The 25,092-nt window shown below is 44.5% G+C and overlaps 1 protein-coding gene across 6 annotated transcripts in view; it reads left to right on the plus strand.

The window, feature by feature from the left end:
* LOC138569353 (uncharacterized) overlaps nucleotides 1–25,092 on the plus strand; it is a 1,814,236-nt gene that overhangs the window by 725,877 nt on the left and 1,063,267 nt on the right. For all 6 annotated transcript variants that reach the window (XM_069647265.1, XM_069647261.1, XM_069647266.1 and 3 more), the window contains one exon: nucleotides 456–509. In XM_069647265.1, coding sequence (XP_069503366.1) covers nucleotides 456–509 — 54 coding nt within the window. The remainder of the gene's footprint in view (nucleotides 1–455; nucleotides 510–25,092) is intronic.

Genomic DNA, 25,092 nt, shown 5'->3' on the forward strand with positions numbered 1-25,092 from the left:
TTCCAATAATGATCATTTGTTTGTTATAAATTCTAGTGGAATTATAATTGTTTCGTCTGTTTCACAACCTGTTCTGCAATCATATATCTGAACACTTGCTTATTTTACTACTCTGGTCCTGGCTAGTAGTATCTGATCGAAGTAGGTTTATGCAGTGAACACACTTTACTTGAAGAAAAATATCCTTAGGTTTTGTCAGCTTTTTATTTTTGTCTTTGCAATGGGGCTATGTTGCAGGGCATCCCTCCCCACGCATGCAAATGTTCACTTTGGAATGATAGTACTTGTCAGAAATTACCTTCCATCATGTTGACATTGCTCAAAAAGTGCTAGCATGTGTGACCATGGGCATTATATTCTAAATGAGATTTTGTAGAAAAAAAATTGTACTAACTGTGTAATGATTATACATATTGGTAATTACCTTCATAATACCTTGTTTTTTCCTCCTTTAGCTACAAACATCTGGTCCGTTATCTGAAAACAGTGCGATGCAATGACCTGCTGTCGTAAGTGGATGTTCAGATATTCTTTATTTCCTTATTGTGTTTCACCAATCAGTTGTTTTCGAAGTTCGGTCTTCAGATGGCGGAAACTGGAATGCTTTCTGTGAAACTAGCTCTTTTCAAGCTTAGACCTTGATGATCCACTTAGCGCACATCAACTCATGCATACTGTCACAGATGGCACAGGAAACAATCCCAGCACTGAGGCGTTCAAAGGTTTTTATTGAAGAGTCAATGGGCGCTAGAGCTGTCCCTCTCTCATCTTGAGGCGACTCTTTCCTAGTACAGACGTTATTAGCCCCTGGTAAGTATGTACTTATTGTTTCACCCTCGTTATGCAAAGTACTAAATGAGCTATAGTGTTTAGATTAAATCCCTTGGCCTTATCTCTCTAATCTTCTTCCAAGACTTCCTAACTTTCCCAATTGTAACCATTGGTTCGTTTTCTAGAAGTTTATTGAATAGTGCCTTGGAAATGGCCTGCTTCAGACAGGATTTGTATTCTCTCTCGCTCTCTATTGTCTCCTGCTCTCCCTTTTCCACTCTACTTCTCTTCCTCCCCACAAATACTACTACTCAACACCCTTCTTTCACTCAGTGCCATACACTTCGGTCACTCTTTACAGTATTTTCTCTAACAGCACATGCCACACTTTCCACCTGAACTCACAATGCAGTACCACTTGCACTCACTATCCAATACATCACAATCTCAAGAAAACGCCTCCTCAATCCACTGCTCTTCCTTCCTTAACTGGTCTTTGTCCTCCTCCACCTCCTCCTCTTCTGACCTCACCTGAATAATCCACACTTCCTATTTTATTCTGGGCTCTTTTATCCTCCTCCGCTCTCGTTATTGAGCCTCTGCCCCTGACCAATCTGGCCCTGTTTTCCCCTCCTCTCCCCTGCCATGGAAAACACAGAAAATGTTACAAAGGAGGGGCTAAGCCCTGGATACTTCCCCCACGCGGACCCTCCACAGAATTTCAGTTGCTGGTTGCGAGGGTGAATGTTCGATTTCATGTTATGTGGCTTTGTGCCTGTGGCCCTGCAGGTAAATTCAGTTCTAACGAGGGCTTGAATCCCTCTAGATAGTCTCTGGTGGTCTAGGGTGGGTGTTTGTGACTGCAGTGCCTTGCTGCCACTCCTTGGCAGCGCTACACAACTTTGCTGCATGTAACCCTACAAGCGGGGCTCGGTCCACGCCGGCGTTGTAATGCGGGAAGTTGAGGGGCTGCAGTCTGATAGTCAGGTTATAGACTCTCTGCTGCTACTAGACAGCGTTTAATGCTGGTTCTCGTGTGTTGCTGCTTCTCCTTCTAGTTGTGCTCTGCCTTTGGTATAAATAGGAGAAAAATACTAGCAAACATCTTGGCTTTGACGGTACACATTTATTTGGGCTTTAAGAGATCCTGGCGGTTTGTGTTTGTTCACAGGATTGGACTTTTTCTTCCATTTGCGTTGTAAGCACCTCTCTCGCCTTTACAAATGCTGTCAACCGGGAGATAAACACACCCCTGAGAACTGCCTTCAAAGCACCCCAAATTGTGCTCCTGCTTATTCCCGGGGTAATATTTGCCTTAGAATAGTTATCTATAATCGTCACTATTTCCCTATGGTAGACGGGTTCTCTTAGCACTGCTTCACGTTGCGACAATTGATTAACCTGTAACCCAGCCAGAACTGCTGAGTGGTCAGTTTGAATTTGTGTACAAATGCCCACCCTGCATATGAAATTAACCAAGGCTTGACAAAATAGCATTTCTATGTATGAATGTCCTTTCTCCTCCATATGCATGACCCCTCCTACAGCACTCAATTCTTAATAGGTAGATAAAGGCCTTATCATTCCATGTATCTGACAATGAGGTTGGGCAAGATTTGTGTTGCATGGCCTCTAAATTGGTGTTTAAATCCCTTCCATAATGATGAAGCCTGTGGCAATAGGAATCGGCTGTTAACAAAAACATTTTCATGATCATTAGGGGCATTTATTGATAAGATTGTCACATGATGCCCATATAAAAGTCCTTTTATTAGGAAATTGTGCCCGTTTGGGGTCTATGAGGAATGATTGTTTTGCAAAGGGGATATCCCTGGAGAAAAGCACTGCAACCTCATGCTTTTCATTCCACTAGAGGCAAAAAATTGCAAAGGTAAATTCCTGCTTTGAAGGCGGTGCTCGTTGTCCGGGAGTAAATGAGTCACTTAAAGTATCAGCTTGGCAGATAAATGGTGTAAATTAGGAAGAATACACCTAAGTTTCATTGGGGAGTGCCCTACCTGTATATTCTCAACCAGAAAGAAACATGTCCTCATATCTGTGTAGGGGTAATGAACATAGGCACAACTATATCTTTATTCACACCAAAATTACAATTAAAAACAAAAAAAAACATTAACCACTGAAGTGACTAGTGTAATAATCAACCATTACCAAATCAATAAAAAAGCTTCTTATTGTTGACTCCATAACAATATTCTCTCAGTTGATAATCTGAGTTTACTTTTACATCAAGACAATTCTCTTATTTGAAACGACTAGTAGTGATCTAGCAATAGAAGACCCAACATGTTTTGTTCAACATCTTGAAAATCAGTAAAGGAACTTCTTCAGGGGCAATATGGAAAGTATTACCACATGGAGTATACTAAACCAAGATTAATAAGTAATTTAATTTGAACAAATAGATTATCCAGTAAAACTAGTAATTCTTCAAATTCTTTGTCAGCTCACCACCTACAAAGAAAATACCATTTTTTAATGTACTATGTTAATTAATAACTCCTAAATTTAGCATTTATTAATCATGTACAGTGCTTGGCCGACACTATAACATATCAGTGTGGTGGACGCAGAATCTCACCACAAGGGTGGCACCTGTAGTAGGATACACAGAAAAAGACACAAAGTTGTGTTAGTCTCATAGTTTCTGGTCAGGATTACAATGGCAAAACAGCATCATAATCTAAGTACAACCACTTGCGTAACAACTTAAATTCAAAGCTAATTTCAAAGCTGTCAAATTTGACGACTTGAAACATTTGTCGCATGTTTTTCCCAAGACCATCACGTAAAATCAGACACATCTGAAAAAAATTATAGAAATATACCATCACCTACAGTACCTATCTAGTGTCAGTATCTACATTTTCATCACAAACTGGCGTACTTAGTGTGGTTATAAACCTAGCATCTATTGGTCATGCAGGTATATATCTTCTACCTGTGCAGATTTGTTCGCACAGTATCCTCCAACTTTTCTTAATGGTCTGCAGTATTATTTCTGCAGACAAAAACAGGTAAAGTATATTTCTTTCCCAGATGAGTATTTTTTAATCATACTTGGAGACGTGCAACACTCGGTGTCAGTCAGTATTGTGCTACCATTACCTTGTTTGTCGTTAGATTGTTGTATGGCTGAAATAGGCGCTCCTCACAGTTCGTGTATGGAGTATTATGTGCGACTATGCTGGGAAGAATTTCAGTCCTCTTGATCAACACTGCACACTTTCTCAGCAGTCACGTGATTACTTAAGAAATTTAGTTAGTTCAAAATCACTTAGCGCCACATTTAAGATGGAACAACACACGCTAGAACTTTCAGGGAGACGTCGTCTAATATACCGTTGTCGCTAAGAAATTTATGACTATCAATATGTTACTGAATAATTGTCCAGGACCTCACTTTTTACCACAGAAGCTGATGGCCCACAATTCATGAACTAGAGTAATTGGAGTGATTGTCTAAATTAAAAAAGAGAGTAATATGTACTTAACTACATAGCTCTATAATTTTTGGAGTTTCTCATAAATGGTACATTGCCACAAGGCCTGGTGGTTCAGAATGAAGCCCGCCTTTCTTTGCATACTGTTATTATTATCCAATAGAGTTACCTAGCCAACAAGTATGGCATGGACTGGGTTATTCGCATCATAGATACTGCGAAAGATGACAGATAAATGAGTGAATGGACTTGCAACGTTGGAAGATGAAATGAAGATACTCAACTCCCTCAATATCTTTAAAAAATGTCTCGAAGAAATTAATAAAGAACTAGATGAATTGAAAGATTTTACCAGATTTAGCAACACTTCTTATAGCTCTTCTTATAGCTCGGGAGAAGATAGTTCTCTCGATAGAATGAGAGAAAAACTCCAAGAGGGAAAGGTAAGTCTAACAGAAGAGGTGTTAATTCACAAAACGGAGGCGATGCTTATTTTAATTTTATTGTATTGAGCATTTGTTAGGCATCTACACAACAAAGTAGTATTTCCAGGCGCCACAAGGCAGAGTGGGGCGGGAACAAGGGGAGTGAATAATAATGGTAAAATACAATAAATATACAATTTAGGCCTTGTGACATTCGGACGTGCAAGTGCATTGAATATGTGCTGGGGAATGGGAAAGAGGGAACGTGCTTGCGAGAGCCCGGCAGGGAGGTGCCAAAGGGTTGCAAGGGGGTGGGGGGGTGGCCGCTGGCTAAGTGCAAGGCAGAGGAAGCCACGGGTGGGGTGCACAGCCACCTAGTTGGGGGCCCACAGGGGCAGTGCTGGGGCGGGGGTGCTGGTGTAGACTGGCCAGTGACCCCAGTGGGATGCATGAAGGTCAAGGCTTCCAGTGTCAGCGGCAGTGGGGTGATTAGCAGGTGAGGGAAAGAGGTAGAGAAAAGCAGAGTTTTGAGAAGCTTCCAGAACTTAAGGTGGGCCGGCTCAAGTCTTAGCGGTGCAAGGAGTCTGTTCTAAAGAGGCACCAGCCTAAGAAAAAGACATGACCCCCGCTCTTTGCTTGGAGAAGCCTTTGACAAGCAGAGAGTTAGAGGAGCGAAGAGCTCTAGCAGGGATGTATTTGGGGAGCCGAGGGTGGAGGCAGCATGGTCCCAGGCCCCAGAAAGCCTTGGAGACGGTGGCGAGGGTCTTGGATTTGATCCTTGCAGTCACCAGGAGCCAGTGGAGAGATCCTAGGGCTGGAGAGATACAGTCCCTGGGCTTGAGGCCAAGGATATGTGGATGAGGGAGGACAACTTACACCAAGTTCATCTTTTCATATATATCGATAAACTATTTTTATATAATACAAAATCAACTTTAATTATTCCAAATTGTTAAAAATGAATCAATTGACAAACATTGGCACAATTTCATTAATATCACATCACAATACCATCGGTAAATAAAAATCTTGGCTCACTCACCAATTCCCACCATTCATTCACTCGCCTTTCTTCTTCACGCACTTCTCATATTCCATGCACATGTGACGACCTCTATTGGTCACTCATTGTAGTCTACAATATTTCACAATGTCTGGTTCCCTTTATCTGTTTTTGGGTAACCCAATCTGTGTGTCCCTTTTCCCACAGGTTTTTTTGTCTACACGTGTTTCAGTTGTCGTGGGAAATAAGTCATGCAAACTTCTTCAGGGCAGAAAAGAACATGACTCTCTCTATATCCTATTTCGCATGGTAGGGTGAGCCACACCGCCTCCACCTCTGCGAGGGTGATCCAGATATTTTGGATGTATCCGACTCTCACTTTCAGGTTTGAACCATACAATTCAGGTCTTGCGAGGCAGATGATGGTCTCCACATAGTATTCTGCGCCACTTCAGGTTTCCCACATTAGTGAAGTGTCCTTCTTCTACAGTCTTTCTTATTTCCTGTAGCCGTCTTGGCGATGTTTCTTACTTAGATGTCCTTCTTCTCGATTGCCCATTCACTCATTTTATGTAATGGGGTAGAGGGACTTGTTAATCAGTGCTTTTTCACCCTGGGTGTTGATTCCTCTGGCGTAGCACGTTGCTTCAGAGTGTCGCGGGTGATATTAATGAAATTGTGCCAATTAATGTTTGTCAATTGATTTATTTTTAACAATTTGGAATAAAGTTCATTTTGTATTATATAAAAATTGTTTATCGATATATTTGAAAAGATGAACTTGGTATAAGGTGTCATCCCTCATCCACTGGTCCACAGTGTTGCTTCTATATATATTGTATAGCCCGAAGGACCAGGTTGGAATCGGGTATCCCCTTATTTGTTTGATATAGGCCAAGGATAAATGCCAGCTCTATTCTGGATTAGCTGAAGGGGGTGAAGGGATGAAAGGGGGAGATTGAGGAAGAGGCTGTTGCAGTAGTCCAGCCTAGAGAAGACCACGCTATGGAAACGTTGAGCTTCTAGGGAAAAGTGAGGAATGGAAGAATGCGAGGAGGTATAGCTGGAAATGGGCCTTCTTGGTAAGGTCCAGGATGTGAGGGGTAAAGGAAGGAGAGGAGTTGAAGATGATGATAAGGTTTTTGGCCAAGTAGGATGGTGAAGTAAGAGGGCCCAAGGAGGGCGGCCAGAGGGTAGGAGGGAAGCAGGGTGCACGTGTCCCAATAAGAATTATCTCGTTCTTACTGGCATTTAGACAGAGGTCATTAGCAGTACAGGATGAGAGAGGAGGAGAAGGAGGAGTTAGTAAAGGGATATTTGAAGGAAATGTGTGTGTAGTCCGCATAACATTGGAAATGAGTAGAAAAGGTGAAGATAAGGTGAGCAAGAGGGGCAAGATAGATATTGAATAGCCATGGTGAAAGGATGGAGCCTTGGGTGACGCCACAGGTGGAGAGTGAAGTGGTGGGGGAGAAAGGGCCCAGCTGCAACTGGGAGCGCCTGTTAGTGAGGAAGGTGGTCAGCCAATCCAGTGCCCCGTCCATGATACCAAGGGTATCACAGAGCCGTTTTATGTGGATAGAATGGTTGACCGTGTCAAAGGCAGAGGAGAGATCAAGGAGGATGAGGACAGCAGGGGAGTTGCACTCCAGATTTGCGAGCATGTCTTCACAAGTGTTCAGGTGAGCAGTTTCCGTGCCTCTGGATACTAGTAATCCAGATTGGTGGTCATGAAGACAGCCAACGAGTTCAGTATGAAGCATCAATTGGGGGAGGACCAACTTCTCCAGGCGTTTACCCAGGAAGGCGGGGGGTTGGTGGCAATGGGGATATAGTTAGCCGGGCAGGAAGGGTTAGCAGGCTGCTTTTTTAGGATAGGGTACACAAAGGAGTTCGAGGGATAGAGGGAAAGAGCCAGTGGCAAAGGAATGATTGCAGAAATCAGCAAGAGCCGGGGCGAGATAGATGATGTTGGCCTTAATGGTTCTAGAAGAGCAGTGTAGCACCTGTTTGGATAAGACCTTCATAGAGCTGACGCCTTTAGAGACCTCATCAGGTACTATGGGCAAGAGGAAGGAGTGTGCGGGGAGTCGTTTTGCTCTTCAAAAGGGTACAGAAACATTTTACAGCCCTAGCACTCAGGATGAAGAAACTTAACAGCTGAAGGGCAATTATTCACACAAGACACTCAGCTGGAATGTAAAATGGCTCTTTACAGCCCTTTATTCTCAGATCTGCATACTTAAATTAATAAATGCAGTAAAAATTATGAATTAGTAAATGATTACTACACATATAAGGAATTTAAAGAGTTAAAACTACTTCACCATTGAAGCCATAGACAAAGAAATCCTCATCTCGCCAGAACTGCACTAAAAAGCCCCAAAACTAGGTAGGCAGAGATAGTCCCACATCAATGGGAAAAATTGAAGCAGTGCGTCCACCCTTCGACCGAGGCTTTCTGCCTAACTTCTGTTGTGCCCTTCATTTTAAGCCTCGCACAAAAGCATGATGGCATTTTCCAAAACTTTATGGCCTTCAAAGTCTTCCTGTTTCCAGTTCACATGGGCCCCCGGCCGGAGTTACTCATGACAAACTCAAGAGGCAAACCTTTCCTTTTCTCATGAAAGTGTGAAAAAACGTAACTTTCCTTCTGCTCTACAACGCTATCAGGCACCAGCTGGCACCTTTATTCAAAACAGTCCTTGAAGCAATGCAAACTAACATAGATGAGAAAAGCATGTTTGCTGGTGGAATACTACACACAATGTTCAGCTTTCACATTAAAATGCAGATTTTCACTGAGGCTTGAAGAGAATTTCCATTATGATTCTGGGAGCACCCTTAATGCACTGCAGAGACGCTATGTTGTTTTAGTCAAAAGTATTACAGGGATGGAGGGGGGCAAAGGGTGGCAGGAGATCGGGTTCAGGGATGGAGGTGGGGTGATGGAGAGTTGAGGACAAGGATGTGCTGAGTTTTAGATGTGAAGTGGGGAGGCCAAGGCAGTGCAGAGAGCCTGGGAAGGAAGGAGGATCGGGTGGAGACTGCAGATGGATTGGCGAGTTCCTTGGAGATCTTGAAAAGTTCAGCTGGTACCCGCATACTTTTTAGAGAGTGACCAAACAAAGTCAGACTGGGAGAACAAACCCCAGCAGACAAGGAGCAGGAGAACTTATTATTGAATCTGTCGAAATATACACCTACTGAAGAAGAGTTCTCTGTCTTGGAAAAACGTTGTACCCACCCTAATGCATAATAGTTTCAAACTTTGACTTTAATTATAACAACTGATACACAAAATGTGTCTTAAGCAATATTTTGCAAACAATAGTTATGAAATTCCAGAGAATGAAACCGGTCGGAGATCCCCCTCTGACCTCTGTAGACCTAGCATCAGTCACAGTTCAGAAGCCACTGTGTTTGAGAATTGTGTAACAAAAGCACTTGATAATTTGGAGGTCTAGACCCAGTCACACCAATCGTTAAAAAATCTTTAAAAAAATAAAATGATTTGTGAATTTAGCACAGGAAAATATTATCAGAAAACCAGACAAAGGTGGAACAATAGTTATGCTAGACAGAAAGGATTATGTGGATGAATGTTATAGACAATTGAGCACTACCTCCCATTATAGAGCATTAGAGACTAATCCTACTGAATGGCTAAAACATCTAATTAAGTTGAAAGTTGAAAAAGCATATAAGAAAGGGTGGATATGAAAACCAGAAATGTAGTTTTTGATAGTAGGTAAACCTTCTACACCTACATTTTATATCCTACCAAAAATACACAATACTTTAAACAAACCCCCTATACGGCCAATTGTGTCCAGTACTGGTTCTATTCTGGCTACATTTGCAGCTTTTCACCTTACACCTTTGGTTATTCAAATGGCCTCCTACTTGCTAGACACTGCATCAGTTATTAATTTGGTTGAAGGCCATCCTTTTGACAGTGAATGTGAGCTTTTTGTGAGACTTGATGGATGTTGTATCGCTGGACACAAAAATACCACAGAATGCCACCTTAACTGTGATTGAAGAAGTATTCTATGCTAAACGACAACATGGCAATACCCCAAATTGGTTTAATTTTATGGGGCCCAGAATTGGCTTCGACAGATGACTCTTTTTTGATAAACTATTCCACCAAACCCATGGTATTGCAATGGGGGGGTGCTGCAGTAGTTCCAACATTAGTTAATCTCCATGTTGAGATCAGTAAAAGATATAATGAGCACAATCCCTTCAAAGAAAAGATCAAACTGGTGTTGTTATATGTTTGACATTTTGATCTGGAGTGGAACTGAAAGTGAACTCGTAGATTTTGTAACGTGGTTGACTGATCAAAACCAGTTATTGACATTTTTTTTTTTAAACAATTTTTATTATTTTAAATAAACACACCAAACATTACAATCATTTAGGACGTTCATAATCAGTTTCAAGGCACCACATTATTCAGTGTTATCCTCTGTCCTCCCCCCTCCCTCCCCACAAACTCGAGTGGTCTTATCTGTGCCATCTGCATGAGCATTTTCAGGTATCTCGATGCTCGTCAACTCATCCGAGTCTTCCGTTTCATGATTGACCTGGTGGGGGTTTGCCATTGAGGTCACCAGTTGCCTCCAGGCTATCAAGGGGCCCACTTCCTCCTCCCCCCCCACCTAGTGACTGCTTCATACCATACCGCAGTTTCTGCTTCTGCCCATTTCAAGAGGTCTGCCCACCAAATCTCCACCCTAGGCCTATGGGCCGCTTTCCAGCACATTGCAATTCTGCGCTTGGCCAGGATATAGGCCAGGTCCTTCATCTTACTGATATGTTTTAAATTACGTGGACTGGGAAAACTGCTTGGGCAAGCATGCATGCCCAAGCAGACCTCACGTCAAGCACCACTCCCCCACTGGCCATTCTCGTCTTTATTTCTTCCCAGAATCTCTGCACCGGCCCAGAACATGTGCAGCATCCCTGTCTCCTCCTCCCCACACCTGGGGCATTTCTCTATAGCCGAGCCTCCAAACCTGGCTTCTCTTCCGGGGGTCAGATAAACTCTGTGGGTGACATACAGCTGGATCTGCTGGAGTCTCGCGTTCCGGGACACCTTCTTTTGATACCTTTTGGGCTCTATCCCACTGTCCCTCTGTCATGGGTTCAACCACCTCCTCCTCCCAGTCAAGCCTCAGTTGGAGCAGCTCCTTCCCTGCCTTTGCACTCAGGAGCTCATATATCCGATATATTTCGTGCCCACCCTCCGAGACATCATAGATCATTTCCAGGGTGGCATCAGGTTCTTCCGCTAGTACCGTCTTAGACCACCTCTCCCTCACCCGTTTCATGAGCCTGGTGTAACTAATATATTGGCCCCTATGCACCCCTGTCTCCTCCTGCAGCCTTTGGAATTCCAGTGCCTCCCCCTCCTGCCATATATCTCCGAGGGTGGCTAGGCCCACCGGTTCCCAGTATCTGCAGACTCCTTTCAACAGTTGGGAGTCTTCCCCGCATAACTCCACCAGCGGGACCTGCTGAGAGAGCGGATCTGGGTCACCCACAGTTCTCCATGCTCTGCGCCAGACTTCCCAGACCAGCACCAATAGTCTCCCCATCCCCGCCATTTTAGTTTTATGTAGCCACACCATCTCTCTTAGGAAATATGGGGCTGAATCACCCTGCAAAAGCCTAGCTTCTGCCGAGTCCTCTGCAGACAACCACCTAGCCACATACAACAACTGTCCCGCCAAGTAATACAATTCAAAATTCGGCAGGTTTATGCCCCCCTTATCACATGTATTCTGTAGTTTCCACAGGGCCACCCTATTCCTGGAAATGTGCCATAGGAAGCCCCTGCACAGGTCATGAGGTCTCTCAAAAAGCATCTGGGGATCAGGTACGGAACATTCTCAAAAAAATGCAAGAGTCTGGGCAAAACCACCATTTTGAGCAGCGCTGCTCTTCCCATCATAGCAAGGGGTAATCTAGACCAGAACATCAAACCAGTTATTGACATTTATGACAGATTCAAGCAACTCAGCAATTAATTTTTTGGACCTTACTATATGGGTTGACGATGATCATAAAAGTACAGATAGGAATTCTCTCCTCCTTTTTTCTAGTTGTCATCCGAACCATACGCAATAAAGTGTACCTTTTGGACAATTTTTGCATTTGAAGAGAAACCTTTCCACCAATGAATCTTTTTCAATTGAGGCCGTAGTTCTGAGTAAGGAATTGATTTATAGGGTTTATTCAAGAAGACCTGTGAAAAGAGCGCTGAAAATAGCCAGAAATAACAATGTAGAAAGAAGCTCTTCTACAATATAAGAGTAAGTACACTAAAATTGATGCTATCTTTGTCTGCACTTTCACTAACCTGTCAAATCAGATTAGCAAGATCATTAAAAAGAATTGGAGAATATTGGAAGGCGGCCAAACTCACTTGAAACAACCACGTTTTGCATATTAAAGAGGCACAAATTTGAAATACTGACTAAGAATGATAATACCTCGGAAACAGCAATCTATTACTGAACTGTGGGGGATTGGATAAAACTATCGGACATACTCCATGTGGCCTTTGCCATTGTTGTGGCCAAACAAAAAGAAGCACGCAGGTTGACATTGTACTTAACAGTCCATGGAACCAATTAGTACTCAGTAACTGCAACACTATGATTGTTGTTTATGCCATATGGTGTCTTTGTGGAAAAATGTACATTGGTAAAAAAAAAGAAAGGTGAAGACCAGGATAAGTGAACACAAAAGTTGTATTCGCAATAAAGTACTGACCGCTCCATTGGTTACACACTTCATGACTTAAGGACACACGTGAGAGGTGATGTAGAATGTGAAAAGAAATAACTGAGGCCGAACAGCGCCCGGTTTTTCTTACTAGTAGTCAAGCATTAGGCCTCAATGAATTGGTAAAACTGGGCAATACGCACATTTTTTATCTCGGGTACATTTAGACTATATACCCAGCTGTTGATTCACAACTTTGCTCTATGCTATCCTAATATGGCGTCATTCACCTTCCTACCAGAAGTATGCACAACGAATGAGTGATATAAAAGCAAAGGGTAGATAGTATATTTGACTGCACAATTCCCTTTTATGTATACAAAGCTTATTTCCTTCATTTGAATGTGTACTATTGACAATTGCCCACAGTATGCCAGACGGCATGTGCTTAACAACTTGTGTGAGTTTTACTTCTTTTCCCACTCTAATATGGTGCCTAGCGACGTTGAATGAACGTCCCTAACTAATCTGCTGACTGCTTATCACGTGTTTAATGTTGAACAAGAGGGCTGTACTACATAGCTAGAGCATTGCTTGCCATATTTTAGTATGGTTTATTATATCCGACGACTTGTCCATGAGAGTTTTATCGCGTCTTGTTCCACCTTAAATGTGGTGCTGAGTGATTTTGAACAAACTACATTACCGAACTAATCACGTGACTGATGGATCACGTGAGCAATGTAGCATAAGAGGACTGAACGTCCCCATCTCCACCACAAACCTCCCCCTCACCCGCGCGCGTAGTCGCACATAATACTCCATACATGAACTGTGAGGAGCACCTATTTCAGCTGTTCGACAATCTAACTACAAACAAGTTAAAGGTAGCGCGATACCGGCTGACAGAGTGTTGTGCATCCCTAAGTATGATTGAAAAATACTCATCCAGATATCTGCAGATAAATACTGCAGACCATTAAGAAATGTTGGAGGATACTGTGCGAACGAATCTGCACCCGTAGACCATATGCACATTTTCAGATACGTCCACATGACGTGATCGACTTTGGACAAGCTTGTGACAAAAGTTGGGAAATTCGACAGCTTTGAGATTAGCTTTGAATGTAAATTGTTAAGCAAGCGGTTGTACTTGGATCATGATGCTGTTTTGCCTTTGCAATCCTGAACAGACACTAATGAGACTAAGACAACTTTGTGTCTTTTTTTCTGTGTATCCTACTACAGGTTACACCCTTGTGGTGAGATTCTGCATTCGCCACACTCTGATATGTGATAGTGTCGGCTGACTTAAGTAAGCAACTTACATGATTAATGTATTATAAGAGTTATTTAACTTAGTAAATTAAAACAATGGTATTTTCTCTCTAGCTCACTAGCTGACTCCAACACAATTTAAAGAATTGTAAATTATACTGGCGAGTCAAGTTGTTGGTCAAATTAAATGACCAATGTTGGTTTGTAATCATGTTGTACTTTTCATATTGCCCCTGACGAAGTTCCGTTACTGATTTTCAAGAAGTTGAGAAACAAAACATGTTGGTTCTTTTACCGCTAGATTACTACTAGTGGTTTCAGATTAGAGAATTGTCTTGATGTAAAAGTAAACTCCGATTATTAACTGAAAGAATATTGTTGTGGAGTGAACAACAATAAGAAGCTTTTTTTATTGATTTGGCGATGGTTGAATATTACACAAGTCACTTCAGCACTGAATAATTCTTTTTAAAAAATGTGTACTTTTGTTGTGAATAAAGAATGTTTTGTTAACATTATAGTTGTCTGTTGACTACCCCATACGCGGATATGAGGAAGGGTTTCTTTCTTGTTGTGATTACGTAATTTGGTCTAGGGGCAAACCTTTTCCCCTTTCCCCTAGTGTCGCTTTGTGGTGGAGTTCAATACCTGAACATTCAGGTTCACAATGGGAGCAACGATCTTAAAGTTGTAAATAAATGAGAAAAGACCATTATTGTATAAGTAAATTCCTGACTTGTCTCGTATTAAAAGTGATAAATTACATGTGCCATATCAAATGTAGAGAAGCCTAATCTAACTAGGGAACTACACCTTTCTCCTTTGCAACATAACCGAACAATTGTCTACAACCAAAAGAAAAACATTCTTAAAGTTGGTTTTCCATCATAGCGAAGTTTCAAGTGGACTTAATTTCAGAAGCTTCTGACCGTCCAGCCCAATCATTTGTAGGGCAGCCTGTCTCTGGTTTCCCAAACCAACACCAACTACCAGGGGCTCTCCTGGATCTATGCGGATGAGGATCCCTGTTCTGAGAAGTAGCCAAAGAGCTTGTCTTTCAGGGTGCATTAACTCTTCTTCTTTTTTTTTTATTTTTTTTTTAATTTGCATATAATCAACTTGTGATTTTTGCAAAGACGAGTTGAATTTTTTGAATTTTTCGAATTTTTCTTCGTGAAGATAAGAAAGTGAGTGTTTCTATGTTCAGCGGCCTGCTCTCCTCTACGTTTCTTGTGCCTTCTCATTTTGTCAAAAACGATGGTCAAAAGTTGTGCTGTTGCAATGGTCCTTTTGGTGTTTTCTCCCGACAGTAATCTATTCCACCACACGTCTTCGTCTAGAACTCAGGCAGGCATCCCAAGAGGCGAAAGATATGCTCTTCTTTCTTGATTGAGTACCTCACAATGCAACAGTAGATGCTTCAGATTTTCCGGTTCATCCGCTGATCTGCATAGTCTGCATTCTTTGGACCCTGATTGAAGCCTGATGCAAAGGATTTTGCGTGTGGGCATTAAGTTCAAACGGGCTCTCAAGAAGATCTTCATTAATTTTTTGTCCGGGAATTTAGAACAGTATAGCAGGGGAACCTTTAGTTTGTTAAAAGTTGGAGGTAAATGAGTCGTCAGTTTATTCGCTTGGGCTTTGTCGGGCGTGCCGATACAGTCCATGAGTTCCATTTTTCGTTTTATTCTCTGGGTGTTCCCAACCAGTAGTACTTCGGTGCAGGCTATTTCTTCAAGTGTTGTTTTCTGCTTTAGCAACCATTTTTTTAAGAAGTTGATGTGGCCGGTTGAGAGCTCTGCGGCTTTCGATTTGTAGATCGGGATAGTATCAGGAAGAAGGATTTTTCTGTAGATTTGCATAGAGTTCTGTTCAACCGATGTGAGTAAAGACTGTAGCCCTAGGTCACGCCTAATATTTTCAATTGCAGCTGAGTTTGGTAAGCCCAGGACTGAGCGCCATAGTAGACCTTCAAATTTGGCTCAGATTGAGGTTGGCATTGACGGGGTCGCGCCCATTCCGTAAGTTAGGGCCGGGACAACTTTGCCTCTGTAGAATTGAATTACGGGCTCCAGCGAGAATTTTCCGTATCGCTTGTCTATGGATCTCATCTGTGCTGCTAGGTTCCTGGTTTTGGCCCATAGAATAGTTTGCATGGTTGTTTCCTGGGCTGAGCTATCGATTGTTATGCCCAGATATTTGTAGTACTCGACTGTTTCAATCTTGGTGTTTTCCAGGAACCATCCTCTGTTACGTCTATTGTTGGAGTGATTCTTCGATAGAATCATGACTTTTGTTTTGGATTTATTGATTTCCAGATTATTTCCTTTGATGTAGTCTGCCAAATTGGACAGTTGACACTGTAGTCCAATCTCCGTCTGGTCTAACAAAATTAGATCATCTGCATCTAAGAGACCAGACGTATTGGTGTTTCCTATTTTCGGTGGAAAAGCTCGGACTGAAACTTCTGTGTCCTTAAAATTTCAGAGGAAGCTGATAAGGAGGGCCGGGGCTAGGGGACAGCCTTGTTTCACCCCACGCTCTGCTGGAATCTCCCCAGACAGTGTTCCTTGGTTGTTAAGTCGAACTCGCAGTTTGGTAGCTGTGTCGAGTGCTTTGATTGGATTCAATATTTCGTTCAGGCATTTCCAATTGAGTAGTTTGGTCCAAAGCAGGCGCCTGTCAACTCTATCAAAGGCCTGTGAGAGGTCTATGAAGGCCAGAAACACTGGTGGCGAGCCCCGCTTTACTTTTGCTTCGATTAAGTTTAGCAACAAGATGTTTACTGATGTTCTGCCGTTTTTTAGGAAGCCCATCTGAAATGGGTCATTAGCTGGTGAAACCTTTGCCCAGGCTTGAAAATGTTTGAGCAATAACGTTGCAAATATTTTGCCAATGATATCCAACAGGGCTATTGGCCTGTAATTCTGTGGTTCTTCCCTGTTGCCGCGTTTGAACAGCGGGACAATTATCGCATGGGTCCATGATGTTGGTATGGCTCTAAGTGATTCGCAGTGCTGAAATATGGTATTTATGAATCCAGCCCAGGCTTCCGGATTTTGCTTGAGGTCGATGTTGCTGAGACCGTCGGGACCAGGAAATCTTGAGGATTTTAGATGTTTTATGACGTTGATGATGTCTTCTTCGTCTAAAAGATTGATCCATCGGTCACCGGTCTTTTCTGATGACCTTTCAAGCTGGCCGTTAGGTGGCGCAAACATGACTTTGATTGATTCATATTTTATTTCTATCGCGCTCGTACACAAGTGTTTCAGAGCGCGACAAGGCAAGGGAGGGGAACAGAGGAGAACAAAACAGCGATCTTACTAGGCCCAGTGACATTAAGAATGTGCAAGTGCATGGGAGAGGGGGAGGGGAAAAGTGCATGGAAGGGGGGAGAGGTGGAAAGTGCGAAGCAGAGGAGAAACAGATAAATAACAGTAAATAAATAATAAAGGCAACAAACAGTGGTAATGCAGCCAGCAATTTGCAAGTGCTAGGTTTAAGGCAGCAGACAGGGTAGGTCTGATAAGTGCAGGAAGAAAAGGGGGGGCTGTATGGGTACAGATACAGACCCCAGTGCAAGCGGTGGCCCGGAGGCAGTGAGGGAGGGTGGCAGGATGAGCAGGTGTACCTAGGCCCAAAAGACCGAGGGTGGCCAGGTGCATGGTGCCAAGAGAGAACAGATCAGCAGGGGACAGGGGGAGCGAAGGCAGAAGAAAAGAGGAAGGTCTTGAGATGCTTCTGGAACCGGAGATGGTTCTCAAGTTTTAGAGTGGCAGGGAGGCTGTTGCAGAGGGAGGCCCCAGCCGAAGACAGAGATCTACCCCCAGCTCGTTTTTTAGAAAAACGACTGACCCTGAGTGAGTTGGAGGTAGAGGAGCAAAGAGCTTGAGAGGGGAGGTATTTGCGGAGGGCTAGCTGAAGGTATTTTGGACCCAGGCCCCAGAAAGCCTTGTGGACAATGCAGAGGGATTTGGGAGCCAGTGGAGATATTTCAGAGCTGGAGAGATACGATCCCAGGGCTTGAGGCCAAGGACAAGTCTCGCAGTCCTGTTCTGGATTAGTTGCAGAGGGCGGAGAACGAAAGGGTGTAGTCAAAGATGACCCCGAGGTTCTTGGCCTCGCAGGTGGGGGTAGGAGGAGGGCCAAGGGAGGCCGGCCAGAGAGTGAGGGGAAAGGATGGTGAAGGCGTGCCGATGAGGAGGATCTCCGTCTTGCTGGCATTCAGACAAAGATCATTGGCGGCACACCAATCTTGAATGGCAGTTAGGCAATCCGAGATGAGAGAGGGAGAGGAGGTGGCAGAAGGCAGCTTGAAAAGGAGTTGGGTGTCGTCAGCGTAGCACTGGAAATTTGAGCAGAAAATGGCAATGCAGTAGGCGAGAGTTGCCAGGTATTGGTTGAAAAGCCAGGGCGAGAGGTTAGACCTCCTGGGGAACACCACAGGTAGAGAGGAAGATAGATGAAAGGAAGGACCCAAGTTGGACCTGGGAGGGTCGATCTGAGAGGAAAGAGGACAGCCAGGCCAGAGCCTGATCAGTGATGCCCAGGTTTTCACGGAGACGGTTGAGCAGGATGGTATGGTTGACCGTGTCGAAGGCAGAAGAGAGATCGAGGAGGATGAGGACAGATGGAATGTTAGTCAAGGTTGGTGAGCAGATCTTCACGGATGTTTAGGAGAGAAGTTTCCTTTTTTCTGGCAGCTCTGAAGCCAGACTGGTGGTCATGGAGACAGCCAATCGAATTGGAATGAACGTTAAGCTGAGAGATGGCCAACTTTTCCAGGAGTTTGCCAAGAAAGGGAGTAATGGAAATTGGGCGATAGTTAGCTCGACAAGAAGGATCAGCTGTGGGTTTCTTGAGAAGATGATGCACAAAGGAGTGCTTCAGAGGGAAGGGGAAGGATCCAGAGGCAAAGGAGTGGTTGCAAAAATCAGCAAGGGCCGGAGCGAGGGTGTCAATGTGGTCCTTGATGTTAGAGGAACAGGGATGAACCTGTTTTGAAGAGGCTTTCATAGATCGGACTTGTCTAGCAACCTCGTCGGGGGTGAAAAGAGGAAAGGACGAGAAGGATGGTGGGAGGGTGGCTAAAGGAGGGTCAGCAAGCACAGATGGAGAGGGAAGAGGAGGAGGAGTGTGGGTGGAGAGGGTGGACAGGATGTCCTGGGTTTTTTAAATGAAGTGAGAGGCAAGGGCATTGCAAAGAACCTGGGAGGCAACAGGAGGGGAGATACTGTAGCAGGGTTGGCCAGCTCCTTGCTGATTTTAAAGAGTTCGGCTGAGTTGTTAGATGCCGCAGAGACACGAGCTTGAATGTGGACTCTCTTCTTTGTGAGGACAGAGTGGTATTGCCTTTGAAGCAGGCGACAGGCCAGTTTGTCAGAGGATGAACAGGAAGTCCTCCATTTCCTCTCAGCTGTCCTACACTTACGTTTAAGTGTAGCTAGGTCAGGGTCATATCAGGAATTGCACTTGGCTTTGGACTTCAAATGGATCCTCATGACAGGGGCAAAGCATCAAGCGTATCAGAAATTGAAGAGTAGAGCAGAGACAGGGCTGTATCAGGATGAGAGACAGCCAAAGGTGGAGGGGGAGAGAAAGTGGCGGCAAAAGCCTCAACTGACACGCTTCATGGGCCTGATGTCCAAGAAGGTAGGTGGCAGTGTTGGGCTAGGCTTGGTTTGGGGGGGAAGAGAGGGAGAGATGAGATGAGAGGATGGAGTGATCGCTCCAGGAGCGAGGAGTGGTCAGAGGGATGGAGAGGAGGAGGTCAGAGGAGATCAAGACATCGAGTGTGTGCCCTGCAGAGTGAGTCGGGCCAGAGGGGAGGATGGACAGGGAGAGGGAGTCGCAGAGGTCACGGAAGAGTACAGAGGAGCAAGGAGAGTCTAAATGCATATTTAGGTCACTGAGGAGGAGGAGTTGAGTGGTAGAGGCCAGGAGGGAGGAGGAGAGGTCTGCCCACTCGGAGAGAAATTAGATGATTTGACCAGGAGGCCGGTAGATGGTAACCACAGTAAGAGAATGGGTAGGTGAGAGAGAAAGCCTACAGACAAGGCATTCAAAAGAGAAGTAGGTCTGAGTGGGAAAGATAGCGGCAGGAATCCACTCAGGAAAGATCAGGGCTACCCCCCCTACCCCCTCTTCCTCCCCCGGACCGGGAGGATCTGGGTGCTGAGAGGATCTTGTAGCCATCAGGGAGGAGAGTGTCAAAGCTTGTGACTGAGCTGGCCGTGAACCATGTCTCAGTAAGACCAAGGACATCAAGGTCTAGTTCTTCAAGGAGGTGGCAGATTTCAGAGAAGTGTTTGACGGCAGAGCGAGAGTTGAGAGTGGCAATATGAAGAAGGTTGCCAGCCTTAAAGACCTTCCGGGGAGGGGTACTGATCAGAGGTACGCCCAGCGGAGGAGAAAGTGCCCTCGGAGGGGCAGAGGAGGAGGAGGAGGAGGAGGAGGAGGAGAGCGAGGGCAAGGTAGCCAAGGGGGGATAGGAGGGGACAGAAGGAGATGAAAGGAAATTAATGAGGCGAGGGAAGCGCCTATCAAAGAGGAGGAGATTGGCCTGAGGGCCATGGACCATGACAGTGCCATTTAGGTAGACATTGATTATGACTTTAGAGGAGTCGAAGGAAGCCATGAGAACTTCCCAGCGAGTGCCACCATTAATGGGAGAGGAGAAGATGGGGCATGGCACAGAGACCATATGAGGAGTCCATAAATCTGGCGAAGGAACGACAAAGAGGATGTCGGTAAGGGTCTTTCTGGCGGAAGCATTGGAGTAGGTGTCTGCGATAGGAAGACCAGGATTAGAGGCCAAGATATCCTTTTTGAACTTCTTCCTACCAGACTTAGTGAGAAGGGAAGGATAGTCAATGGAGAAGCAGTTGGAGAAGATAGGAAAAACAGAAAGCACCATTGGGGTGGAAGTAAGGAGAGGATGGAGATACTGGGGGGCTAAGGCAGGTAGGTGTGAGACAAAAGAGAGTGGTGAGGTCACTGGGCTGGCAAGTTACAGAGAAGAAACAGTATACAAGCAAAATACAGAGAATTTCGCAATGGGCAGCAAGATATGACTTTGTAGCACAAACCAAAAACAGCAAGATTTGACTTTTTAGTACAAAGCAAAAACAGCAAGATTTGACTTTTTGGTACAAAGCAAAAACAGCAAGATTTGACTTTTTCAATCTTGGAATCGGATGTTAGCAAAGGATTTTAGGAAGCACTGCGCAGCAGGATGACAACATGGGAACAACAAGCAGAAAGAACAGTGATAGTCCAAGGCAGTAGAAGTGAGTCCATAAGGAGGGAACTAACCCATAGTTCTGCAGGTGGCAAAGTCAAGGCAGTCGGGATTTCTTAGAGGAGTGAGGTGGCAGCATCATTGTGGTTAAGGTGCTGGGGGGACTCCAATTAGCGCTCCAGAAGCGGACAGGGAGCAGACAGGGGCCCTGGAAGTGGACCTTTGCTGAGGGGGCCGGCTGAAGCCTGCCGGTCCCTGATTGGATGGAAGAAAACACTCAGCTACTAATGGAAGTGCAGCACAGGGAGAGGTGATTCAGCATAGCCTGTTTACACAGCAAAGAAAACCACGGTGGCCATCTTGGAAGGGCCAAAAACATTTTAAAAAGTTGGTCCATTTTTCCTCTGTAACAGAGTTTGCGAGTGCAGTTTCCTGTCTGTTTGTTGCAGACTTGATGAGTGCCCAGAAATCGCTAGATTTTTTAGTGCTTAGTGTCCTGAGCATCTTTTCCGCATCATTCTGGTACATTGACCTCCTGCGACTGTGTAACCAGGATTTGTAGCTGTTGACTTCTGCTCTGCAGTCAGCCTTGGCCAAATCCGATTGTTCCGTTGTTGCTCTTCTTTTAGCTTTCCTCAGGAGTTTTCTTCTTTCCACTAATGCGTGGTCGAACACATGCAAGTACTTTCGGCTCGGGCCTTTACCATTCTTAGAGTCTGACCTAAACTGTAGTAAAAAAGGAAGGTAATCAGGTCGATCCCAATCCTTTGAGTTGCTTGCTATGGTTTTTCCTTATTGATCGGTGATTGTTTTGATGTTTGTGACAGCTAAGTGAAGTCTGGTTCGCTGGGTGTTGTCTTCCAGTGCAGGAAGAAAAAGCTTCCTCACATGGTGTAGTGATGACCAAGTTATTGCAAGCAGATTGTGGTCTCTTTCTTTTGTCCGTATGACTTCGAATGATTTGACCAGAGGTAGTAGGTTTTTGGATGCAAAGATGTAGTCGAGTGTAGCCCGTGAGTCTTCCCGTTCCCACGTTGGTATGATGTTTTTCCAAGATTTTAGCCATGCCAAGTTGTGGAAGTTTCTTGAGTTCATAGCGGTCATCCAAGCTTTGCCTCTCTTTTCGGATGACAATTTGGGTTTATTTTTGATCTGGCTGGCGTTTTCCTGTGCGCATATGGCGTTTAGATCTCCACAAATGATTACGTGATCTATATTTGAGTCGATTCTGATGTCGATCGCCTCTGTCACTTCTTTACAGAAGGTAGTAATTGATGTTTGTTGAGGATTCCAATACAGGTTTACTATCGCCTGTTCAACTGTTCGTTTTTTTGGACCTGGGGTCTTGAAACGACCACGATGTAAGGACTGCCAGCATTCCGTAAGTCTCTGTCAGTTTTTTCAGGATCTTGATGCCTGATCCGATTCTCGCTGCGAGCAGGGGACCGGATGACGGACGCCCAAATAGGCCTCGTTTGGCCGCTGAGAGTTCTATCTCATACCCGTCCAGGGAGGGCTTCTTAGTCAGCCATGTTTCCTGGAGGCATATGATGTCAAACCCCACTAGGGTCTGATTGTTTCTATATGTTAAATGTAGATGCCCCCTGGTGTTCCATGAGGCCATAGAAAGCGTGCGGGTCTCCGATGTGTCTTGGGCTAGTGTAGTATTAGCCCAACCTGGTTGCTATCTGCTGGACTTCCTGTTAACTGCAGTCATTAGCCATTCCCATGGACCTTTTTCGGATGACGGGTTTCGTCGCGTCTCAGGGACTTGTCTTTGCGGCGAGCTTCAACATCATCGATCATTCTTGGCGGTGTAGTATCTGATTGGAGGTGTTGATTGTATTCGGTTTTGCGTGATCTATAAGAAGCAGATCCTACAGAGACTTTCCTCTGAAAATTCGAGTTGGTAGATGATGTATACCCCACCTGATGGTCTCTGTACGATCTAGGTTGATTGCTTTCACTAGTTGATTTCTTTCTAGTGTTGTTTTTATTATGCAAATCTTTAGTTTTCGAGAGGAAAAGTGGTTTGTGAAGTCTGACGTCCTCCTTATTACTTTTCTCAAGGTCGAGTGAAGGGCTTTCCAGTTCCGTTAACAAGAGGCCGGTTTGACTGAGCTCTTTATATGCCTCCTCCATGCCTGTTTGAAACGCCCGAGTTTTTATATGTAAAAATGCCTTGTCCCTCTGTTCTCTATGGTAGGGCTCAATTAGCCGGAAGTCTCCCGTAGTTAATGATCTTAGTGATTTAGTTTTGCTCAAGATTTTTAGCACCGTTTTTCTGTTCAGGATCATGTATCCAGATTTATGTGATGCTTGATCTAGCTTGCAAATTCTGGTGCCTTTAGGAACGTTCTTTGGATTTCTTTGAGGGGAAACGCCATGAGCTTTTGGTGGGTTTGCCTCTGCATGGGATTGCCGCTGCTTTATTTTCAGTGTTCTGTTCGACGTGTATATTTGAGGCACTTCGGATGATGGGTACTTGTGATCTTCTGCTTCATCTGACGCAAAATTTCTCTGTCCCTCATTGGTGGATCCTCTTGGGCTTCCGGTTTTGTTCCTGCTAGGTACGGGCCTCGATTCTTGGTGATTTTCCGAGTTGGCGCTTGAGGCTGTTTTTGGGCTACTCTCTGGCATCTCGCTCGAGGGGGAATCTTCTGCGTCTAGGTGTTGGGTTAGATCCATGAGGCTACTTGAAGCCTGAAATTCTGCCGTTGACTGTGGTGAATTGCTTAGGTCAATGAATCCTTAAGTTTCTGTAGGATCCTCTGGTTGCAGGGGTTTTGTTTGTTGATTTTTAAACACTGCTGGATTCTCTTTACCGGCCTGTTTGTTGAGACCTGATGGCTTTGGTTTTGCAGGAGATGTTGGTTTCGTGCTTGCCAGTTGAAATGTCGGATTCAGTTTTCGCGAGGGACTAGTGCCTGTTTTTGACTCCATCAGACTGGATGAAGCTGTTGGCATGTTGCTCAGGTCTCTGCGGGCTGTTTACCAAAAATTGGTGCCACTTTTCCGTGTTTGTTGGTTTCTTTTGTTTGGGATGCCTTTTCTGACATCGTTCGTTTCGCTTGAGTGGCAAGTATTGTTTCGGTTTGCTGTTTCTCTATCCAGGATAACTTTTCTTCCAGGATTACTTGTTTTGCCGCCTCTTTGGTTTCGACTGCAGTTATGTACCCTTCTAGAAAAATCAGTTTTGACTGGATTGTTGCCAAAATAGAGATGTTGTCTTTAGCGGTATCATTTATGGCTTCGTAAAGTTTGCAAAAGGGCGATAAGGCGATGGTAATTGCCGACATTAGCGTGGTCAGATCAGGCTTTTTCTTAGGTGACCCTTTGAGTCTCCTGATGTCTCAGACGATAGTCTTTGTTTTGATACTGCATCTCTCGGATCCCTCAATTGAGATTGGGGGTCAGGTGCATTTTCTGATGGAAAGGAATAACAGTGTGGTGATTTTCGAACTCTTGGTGACATTAGCTGGTCGTCCCGGCTTGAGTTGAGGGAACCAGTATAAGAATACACTGGTAGTGACTGGCTGCCTGGATGGCGGCGGTCCAGATGGATATTGGCCCATGGTTGGGAGCTCATTTGGGGGATTGGTCTTTCGGCATGATGCTGTTTGTCAGATGAGTTCTGGGACAAGATTGCTGACATCTCTGTGTCTGTGCCCCCAGGAGAAAATGTTATATCGATGTTACTTGGTTCTTTGACTTTAGCTGGGCACAGTAGCGAGGTTTGTTACTTTGTTTATTGATCCTGATGGATTGGATGCCGAGGATTTTTGTGCTGCTTACAGGTCTTGGTCTGATCCAGAGAGATGGGTTCTGTCAAGGACTTTAGACTTGAGGTTTCTTCCTGCTGGGCCCCCGAGCCCAGATTGCATGGTATAGTGAACTTGGTGGGGCAGGGTAGATTACTTGCTGGTATGTTCTCTACGGGAGCTGCCGGTAATTGAATCACTGGTTTCGATAATGATCCCTTGTCAGAGGCGGTTGTATTTCTTGACTTTGGTCCCGGGAGGGATTTTTCCAAGACTTCCAAAATTTCAGCGTCTGAAAGTTCCATTTCTGCATTAAGTTTGCATTTGCATTGTTGCTTTTTAAAGAGGCTGAAGAGAGCCTTCGAGTTTGATGGCTTAGGGCAATTTTGGTTCCCAGTAACATTTG

This window comes from Ambystoma mexicanum, chromosome 2q (genome assembly GCF_040938575.1).
Source record: "Ambystoma mexicanum isolate Mex_15411 chromosome 2q, UKY_AmexF1_1, whole genome shotgun sequence".
In the NCBI taxonomy this organism is placed as follows: domain Eukaryota; kingdom Metazoa; phylum Chordata; class Amphibia; order Caudata; family Ambystomatidae; genus Ambystoma; species Ambystoma mexicanum.